Source organism: Pteropus vampyrus, unplaced genomic scaffold (assembly GCF_000151845.1).
Source record: "Pteropus vampyrus isolate Shadow unplaced genomic scaffold, Pvam_2.0 Scaffold212, whole genome shotgun sequence".
Classification (NCBI taxonomy): Eukaryota; Metazoa; Chordata; class Mammalia; order Chiroptera; family Pteropodidae; genus Pteropus; species Pteropus vampyrus.
In genome coordinates this window covers 25,686-34,448 of record NW_011888993.1, presented here as the reverse complement: position 1 = coordinate 34,448, position 8,763 = coordinate 25,686, and the positions used below count along the sequence as shown (strand labels likewise).

The window sequence follows — 8,763 nt, the reverse complement described above, 5'->3', positions numbered from 1 at the left end:
CCCCCGTCGGCAGACCACTCTCACCAGCCCTGGAGACCGTGGCAGTCCCTGTGCTGCCCAGGGCAGCCCCAGGATGGGGAGAGGCGGTGGGTGTGAGCCCCTTTTACCAAAGTGAACTCTGAGGCCGAGAGAGAAGGACCGACCAGGGAGCGGGGTGGGGAGACGCAGCTGGCACCCCGAAGCTCTGGACTTGCCCGTGGCGCCACGCCAGCCTCAGAATGCGCTGCTGCTGCCAAGGCCACCTCCTCCGCGATGATCTCCACTGGGGACCGCCACCTGCACCGCCGCTTACACCATCCCCACCACCTGCAGCCCGTCTACATCCGCCCATCACCTCCTGCACCTCCGCCTCCACCCCGTCCGCCATCCCCGTCACCCGGGCCTCTGTCCTCTGCCAACAGCAGCACCTCCATCGCCCTGGCCTCCGTCGCTACATCAGTGCCGCCTCCGTTCCCGTCACCTTCTCTGCTGGCTCCTCCACCAGCACCGCCATCGCCCCACCTACGTCACCCATCACCTTCCTCCTACCTCCACCGTCTACCTACTGTCACCTGCACCGGCACCTCTGCCACCATCTCCTCTGTGACGCTCCTCGACGTCACCGAAGCCCCTCACAAGTCCGCCTTGTACGTGCTCAGCACAGGAGGGCTCAACCCTGGGTCCCCTCACCAGGGGCTCTCAGCCTGTGGCGGTGGGATGGGGAGTGGCCCCAGACCCAGACCCTCATCACCAGCCACGGTTGCCATGACAGCTGGAGGAGGAGCCAGCCAGGCTGGCTTGCGGGAAGCTTGGAGGGCTGGGGAATCCGTCCCCTCCTTCGCAAGATCGGGACACTACCTCCTTGGAATGGTTTTCAGTCCCTTCAGCGGCTGCGAGCCCTGCCCACCTCAATAGGCCCCTTCGCCCTGCCCCCGCCTCCAGCCCCGTGGCCTCTCTGTCCTCATCTCTCGACTGCCCCTCAGTCACACTGGTCTCATCCCAAGCATGGTGCCACCTCAGGGCCTTTGCACCGGCCGTCGCCTCTGCCTGCCTCGCTTTTCCCCTCTTTTCTCCAGCGCTCCCTCACCCCCTTTTCATCTCTGCTCCGTGGGACCTATCCTGACCCCCCGTTTAATACTACACTCTCCATTCCCAGCCCGCACCGCGACACACGGCTTTTTCGTTTCCTTTTTTCCCCACAGCACTTACAACGATTCACCCACCCTGTCCAGGGGCCCTTCGAGTGAGGGTCTGGGCCCCAACTTTCTCTCCCACCCACCCTCGGCGGCCCCAGGGACTGATAAGCTGATACTAAGAACAACTATGCAAGACGCTCGTCCCGGTGCCCCAGCGCGGCCTGTCTGCTTTCGGAGTCCAGACGTGGGCGGGGTCTGGAGCTGACTCTGGGGGCGGTGGGGTGGGGGGGGTCCCAGAGGCCCTGGGAGGAGACCAAAGGCGACTCAGAAGAGACGGAGACTCCATCCCCAAGCCAGCCGGCTCACAGGGCGACTAGCAGGCGCTTACGCGGGCGTCTGCAGCGTCTGGGCCGCGGTTCCCGCCGCAACCGGCAGAGGGCAGCCGTCCCGCACCGGCCCAGGTAGGAGGGGCGGGGCCGCCCGTCCACGTCCAGGTGGGGGCAAAGGGGGATGAATCTGGGGGCCCTCAGGTTCCAGGCGAGGGTGTTGGCCCTCTGAGCCTCAGTTTCTCTAACTGGAAAATGATCTGAAACATAGCCTCTGTCTTGTCGGGCTGCGGAGAGGGTTTTAGCCAGGAACATCCTCAATCCTATGGCGCGGCTGGGATGAGGCCCCGCCCACCAGTGTGCCCGGGAAGAGCCCGGCTCTGATCTCCAGTTGCTGGGGGGACACCGAGCTTCTCCCCTCTTAGGGCCGGCCTCAAGCCTCAGCACCCCTCCGGGGGTCTTCCTGGAGAGGGCGGGATGGAGAACCCGAGGTCGGGAGCAGGACCCGGGCTGCCCCAGAGAACCCTATGCACGCGTCCGGGGCCTACAGAGCGGCCCTTCTGCAAGAAGCCCTTCCCCGCACCCAACACAGCCCCGGCTCCCTCCTCGGGGACCCCCAGCCCTGACCCCTGGGGCCGGGCCAGGGCCTGAGACCCTTTTGTTGCTCAGCACGAGGGGTCCACAGGAGGCGGCTAGCCCAGTGGGTGGTGGAGTGGGTGGCGGGGCAATGAGGGGGCTCTGCCCAGACTCGAAGACCCCCGACAGGGATACCCAGCGTCTCCCATCGTCCCGCCACAGCCGTGGAGGGCCAGTGGGACCCCTGGGAGCACCCTCAGCAGGGAGCACCCTGTCCCCTATCGGAGACAGAGCAGCTGGGGCCTGCTGACAGGCAGGTGGGGTGGGGGCCGAACTCGGTCACTCCTCAGTGGCTTGGACAGAAACAGGTGTGCACCGGAGGGGGCTGGGGTCTTCTGACTGACACCCGGCCTCTTTCCCCCTCCTCCCTCCCTCTTCTTCCCCCTCCCCTTCCCCCTCCCCCTCCCCCTTCTCTTCCCTACCTTGTCACCCCCTCTGCCCTGTCCTGTTTCTCTTCATCCTCTCCTCTCCCTGGCCTTGAGCTTGAGTGGGCTGACTGTGCGGACATCCTGCAGAGTGTCCCCCCTCCACTGGGTGTGTCTGGGTGGGCTGCGGGAGGGCCCGAGAGGGCGTTTCTGTGAAGTGTGCCTTGGTGCAGTGGGGGTGTCCACACACAAGCAAGCCACACATGTGTGAGCATGTGTGTCACCGGGACAACCTGTCAGGGTAGCAAGGGCCATGCTGGCGGGAGAGGTGGGCAGTGGCGTGGGGAATGGGGTGGGGGGTGGCGGTGGCAGGGAGAGGCGCTGACACAGCTTGTGCGGGAAGACCCAGGAGCCAGCAGAGCTCAGTGTGACGTTCCTTGGGGACACAGTGTGGAGGTGAGACGGGAGATTGCCGCATGAAGTGACACAGCTGGGTGTGACAGTGGGTGTGGGTGGTGTCCCAGGGGAACCCCGCTGCGTCTGAGCCTGGGGAGGCAGACTCCCCAGGATGGCTCCCGGTGGCCCGTGGTGACTGTCCGCACACCCAGCCCCACCCCTGTGGGTCAGCAGGGACGCCAGGCCCGGGCTCCGAGGACCAAGTGTCTTCTAACGCACACTCTGTGGACACCGGTTTCCTGCTTTATCGAGTGTACGGAGCCCCACGACCCCGATGTCCCGTATGTAAGCGGGAGTGGCGACGGCCCAACTGTGCAGAGCTCCGGAGATCTGAGCAGTAAGCGCTGAGTGAACGGACCTCGCCTCCCTCCCCCCCCCTTCCTCATGCATTTGTCAAGCACCTACTGTGTGCCTTGTACACGGGGCGCTGCTGGTGACAGCCGTGGGCAGGACAGACGCAGCCCCTGTTTCACGGGGCCGGTCTGATGTGGGAGCCATGTTACTCCCATAATCACAGTGATGAATGACAGTGGACGAGGACTTGGTTCCAGAACAGGGGCTGCTCATACTGTCCGGGGGGCGGGGGGAAGGTGCCATCTAGGTGGGGCATTTGGGGGGAAAGAAAGAGGTGAACGGGCTGGGCTTCGAGAGGCCTCTGCATGGGGACATGGAGGGTGGAGCTGGGGACGGAGCCCAGGCACCCAGGACGGTGGGGGCGAAGGAATGATGGAGCCCAGGAGAGAAGGGGGGCCCGGGCCAGAGCGGCACCGGGAGGGCAGCTCCCCCATCCCCCATGGAGGCTGCGTTTGACGGGGAAGGACAACGGCGGGATGATGAGCCCGGAATTTGGCGATGGATGGGGACACCCTAGTGATTGTCCTCGTCCTCTGTCACACTGTCTGCTGCACCCAAAGCAACAAGCAGGCACCCTTGTCTGCCCCCTCTCTGTGCCTCAGAGTCTGTCCACCTGGGCACGGGATTGGGGTGTGGGAACGAGAGCTGGAGCAGGCTGTCCCCTCCCCTCCGGCCACCTCCTGTGCTCAGCTCCAGCTTCTCGGAGCAGACAATTCAATACGGAGCCCAGTCTCCGGCTGGGATGATGACCGGTTTCCTTGGCGACGAGTCCCACCCCTGGCCACCAGCTGCCCAGCTCCAGATGTGGGGAACATTGAAGCCCCCACCCTGGTGGCTTGTCCCCACTCGTTTGAGCCGCCCTGAGCGTCCCCTGCCAGAGCAGGTGGGTGACTTGCCCAGGGTGACACAGCAATCATGCTGAGCGGGGGCCTGGAGCACTACAAATGTCAACCCTCTTTGTCCAAACCCTGTACCCCCGAGGGGGTCCCATGCTGGGGGGACAGAGTCGCTGCCGAGCCAGGCCGCTGCCCTCAGACGAGGACCCTCAGAGGCCTCAGGAGAGTCTCCTCTGTCCCACTCTGTCCCCGCCGCCTCTCCTCCCCCCTGCCTGCCCGGCCCGCACCTCCCCTCCCCAGCAGCCTCTGCAAGCACCTTGGCCGGCGCCCAGCCCTGGGAGCCCCTGGCCTCCCCGCCTCCTTTCCCCCTGATGGGATTTTAATGGCCGCATTTTCAAATTAGTTCTGAGCCTTTCAAAGACTTATCTGGGAAATGAGCGTTTCCACCAGACTCGGGGGCCGCCCCACCCAGGGGCTCCATCTGGAGGTTGCACCCCCAGGCGTGGGGGACCCGGTGTGTGTGTGTGGGGGGGCAGCTCTCAGGTTGCGACCTTCAGCCACTGAGACCACCCCGTCCACCCCCAGTCAGGCACTCAGACGCAAGCCACACCGGCACACACACAGAGACGCACACAAACACACGCAGCTTTTATATTTTAAGAGTGTTGAGAAGTCACAGTGGCTGGCAGTCGGAAATGGATTTGAAAAAGATGACAGGAAAGAAACCAGTGATAAGGAAAAGAGCCGAGAGAGGCCAACTGTGCCGAAAAGGCCGGGCGGGGAGAGAAATAAATCCACAGATCAACTCAGGCGCACACGGGTCCGCCCCAGACGAATCCACCGCAGCCCGGGGCGACCACAAACCATCGGGGGCGGGGAGGGAAGAAAGAAATGGCCAAAGAGAATACTATGCGGCCCGCACGAGTGGCCCCGAGGCGGCCTTTCCTGACAAGGAATGTTCCAGAGTCTGGAGGGAAACAGGATCCGATGCGCTCTGGGTTTTTTTCCTCCCCCCACCTTTTTTTTTAAAAAAAGGAAAAGAACGTGCCCCTGCAGCCTGGGGGTTCAGTGCGATCCCCAGAAGCAGAACTAGAAAGGGGTTTGTGGAAAGGAAGCGATGCAGGACGCGCTGCTGTTCCGTTTAAGTCTGGAGCCGACGAATGTGCCCACTGTTCAAAACACGCCGGAGCATCTTTAAAGAGGGGGACGCACGGGAGGTGGGGGACGGGGCAGGGGCTTTGCGCTGCTCCCGCTGCGCTGCGCGCAGGAGCGTTTTTCTCTATCCACTTCCTGCTCCCTCTGGGCTGGGGATTCCGGTCTCCATTTGGAGCTACAGAGGTGGCGCGGGAGCGCGTCGCCTACGGTCACCGGCCTGGGCCGGCGCCCGCCACCCTTCCCTGGGCGCCCCCCGCATTCCGCAGAGCCCGCTTTCGCTGTCTGCGCTCCTGGCGCTGCGTCCCCGACGCTCGGGGCGGACGGCCCAGCGCACCCAAACCGCCGCTTCTCTGGGCGTTCAGCCCGGAGGGACACCAGCCCCAAGGCGGCTCCCCCGGGGCGCGCCGTGGTTTCCCCGCTGTGGTCCCCCGCGGCGCGATGTGGGAGCCTGTTGGGCTGCGCTCTCTCATCCGGCAAGCGCATGACCCCGAGACCCCAGGCCGCCGGCGTGCAGAGCAAGGGCCCGGGTGTCCTTATGCCCGGCTGCGTGCGCCCAGGTCCTGCCGGGCCGCGGGGAGCCGCTGCACCCCGATTCTTGCGCGGTTAGGCGGGTGTGGGGAGGACTCGCCCTGGCTGGGCTCCGCGGCTTGCCGCCCTGGCGCTGCGGGGCAGCGTTCGTCTGGTGAGGGAAACTGAGGCACGGACCTCCGCCCCAACCCGCGCGCGGTTGCGCAAGGGCGCTTGGAGACGCGAGGACTCGGCCATCCGGAACCAGGTCCCCTATCCCCGCCACTGCCCCGTCACTGTGGATGGATTCACCCTCTCTCAAGCTCCCACCTCTAGGAAGTACTCAGATGACATTTGCCTGGTCGCAGGGGAGAGGTGTGCCCGCAGGTGACTTCCAGCTGCCAGCGCACGTCTGTGGGAGAGTCCGAGGGGGGGTTCTTCCTGATGTCCCCATGACGCGAGCAGCCTGGAGCACGCCAGACACGGCGGAGGGCACGAGGGGGTCCTGAGCAGGTGTCCGCCAGCGCTTGTCGTGGTGTGAGCATGGGGGTCTCCACCTATGTCCAGTGTGCTCTACACTGTGACGCCAGTCATGGACCCCTCTCCGTGACCCTGTTTCCATCTGGTGCGAATCTGTGTGTGGCTTCGTGTGTGTGACTCTGTAGGTCTGAGGGGCCCCCCACCTCCCCCACATCTGCCCACAGGGCGAGAATCCGGTGGCGGGAGGGTCCGCATCTACGCCTGCTGGACAGAGGGGAAACTGAGACCACAGATGTCCTGCGACGGGCCAAGGTCACCTGGGTCTCCCAGCCCAGCCTCTCCCCTCCCCCATTATCACAGGCCTCCTTGATCAAGGGCCATGTTTAATTAAAAACGATCCAAACGATATGAGTTCCCCTGATTAAACTGGGCTCCCTGCTACATGCGGGGAGTCAGGTCCCCCGCAGGCGCCCAGCCTCGAACCTTCCAGCCGCTGTGGGCTTCCCACCTCCCAGCCTGTCCTCTAGCTCCACCGGACAGGAAGTTAGGGTCTGGGGGCAGCAACTTTCTCTACATCTTAAGGCCTCTGAGAGTCACGTGCCAGTAAGCTAAGCAGAGGAGGGAGGGACTCCAGAATGACATAAAAAAGCCCCCCGCAGCTCTGCGGGACAGGACACCAGGGGCGAGAGCGGAGCCTGGAGACCAGTGAGGAGGAGGAGGCCGTGGCAGACGATGGCTCTCTTAGACTAGAGTGGTGATGGTTGATCGGGAAGAAACACAGGAGTGGGAGAGAGATTAAGGATGAGGATGGCCTGGTCTTGGTCAGTTCTCGGGCTTTGTGTCTTTAGAATAAAGGAGCCGAAGGATGGCTCCAGCCACTTGACCTGCAAGCGACAAGCCCAGGCTCACTTGTGTGCTTGTATGTGAAGTGGGGTGACCATCTGTGTCTCTCAGGCAGGTGGGACCTCCGAGGCTGGCTGGGCTCACCCTGAGGGTGGTTTCCAGGAGGGGGTGGTTCACCAGGAAAAGCAGGGGTGGCGGGGGGTGGGGGGCAGTCCTGGCGGCTTGGAGGTAGATGGAAGGAAGTTGGGACTTGGTCCCCACAGCCCTCCCTGAGGGTCCGTGTTGGAACCCGGAGTGTTCACAGAGGCCCATAATCCTGCACCCGCAGAGGAGCCCGCAGGAGAAGCGCAGGCCTCCCCGGCCCTCACTGTCCACTCGAGGTCACCCGAGCCAGTTACAAATTGTGACCTTCAGTGACTTTAAGAGCCACCCTACAGTCCTCACCTCAATTCCTTGAGCTCCCCATGCCCCCAGCCTTGTCCCTGCTGGGCTGCCGGCCTGCCTGTCACCATTTTTGCAGGCAGTGGTGGCCAGAGCATCCCAAGGCCAGCCTGCGGCTCCACAGACTCGGGGGGCAGGGGGCTGCAACTCCCAGCCTCACTTACTGATGGGAGCGGGGTCTGTTCCCTTCCCACGGGAACCGGCCCCACTTCACTCTGGGTGTGTGGCTTTGGCAAGGCGAGTGCCTTCTCTCCTCCCAGCCTCGGCTTGCCGGTCAGCAAAGTGGGCACCATAACCCCCCTCAGCTTAAAAGGTCATTCTGGATGATTCTCTCTCTCATTCCTGGTGGGCTGAGAGGCGAGGGGTGGGGCTCGGCACCCCAGCTGGTCCCTCTCTTCCCTTTCCCCCTCTGCTTGAAGGGGGTGCAACCAGAATCACTGATCCCAGGCAGGGTCCTGGGGCGGCCCAAACCCAGGTCTGTGGTCTGGAAGAAGGGGGCTGGTTTGGAGGGCACCTAGAGTCACATGTACCGCCCCGTGTGGCTCTGACACACACAGCCCCAGACCCAGTGTGCCCCTACTTCGCGCATCCCCGTAGGAGCCTACAGTGTCCCCTGCAGACCTCAGACCCTTTCCAGCACCCCTGCCCAGGCTCCGTGGGGCTCATGGAGCTCAGGCTGCCGCCAGTGACCAGGACCCCCCAAGACAAGAAATAGGTATGAGGGATGATTAAGCGACATGGCCTTAGGGTTCAGGGTCTGCGAAGGCACCCTAAGGGTGTCCATGCGGGGAGGGGAGAGGGTTGATTAGAGTAACTTCAGCGAGGACCTAGTAGCTGACCGCTGACTCTGTCCACTTCTCAGATGAGAAAATTGAGGCCTAGACCCTCTGAGCCCAGGTGAGACCCGTCTCTAAGCTCTCTGCCGGGAGATCTATTCTTGGCAGGTGGGTCTATAAGAGGCACAGACAGCTGCCTTGCAGTTCAAGGTTAGGTTTTTGCCATCCCCTCCAGCTCCAGCCCCCGCTCTGCCCACCCGCCACCAACCCCGACGTCCACCGTCACTGTGCCCGCCCCCATCAGCAACTTGGCTCTCTCCCTGCCTCGTTTTCCCGGTGCCAGCCTCCCTCATCTCTCAGGGACTCTGGGCTCCGGACTCATGTGGGCCCAGGAGGAGAAGGCCGTTCTTTCAATGGCCTCTATCTGATATTTTATTTTATACATATTTTTTCTGATCAGTTACCAAAAAAAA

The 8,763-nt window shown here is 63.4% G+C and overlaps 1 protein-coding gene across 1 annotated transcript; it reads left to right on the top strand.

Annotated features, from left to right (window-relative positions):
• Positions 1-252: 252 nt before the first annotated feature.
• On the top strand, positions 253-3,239 carry LOC111747129 (WAS/WASL-interacting protein family member 3-like). The gene is made up of 2 exons (XM_023538103.1): positions 253-691; positions 3,073-3,239. Exons 1-2 carry the CDS (start codon positions 253-255, stop codon positions 3,237-3,239), a joined length of 606 nt encoding a protein of 201 aa, XP_023393871.1.
• Positions 3,240-8,763: the final 5,524 nt, after the last annotated feature.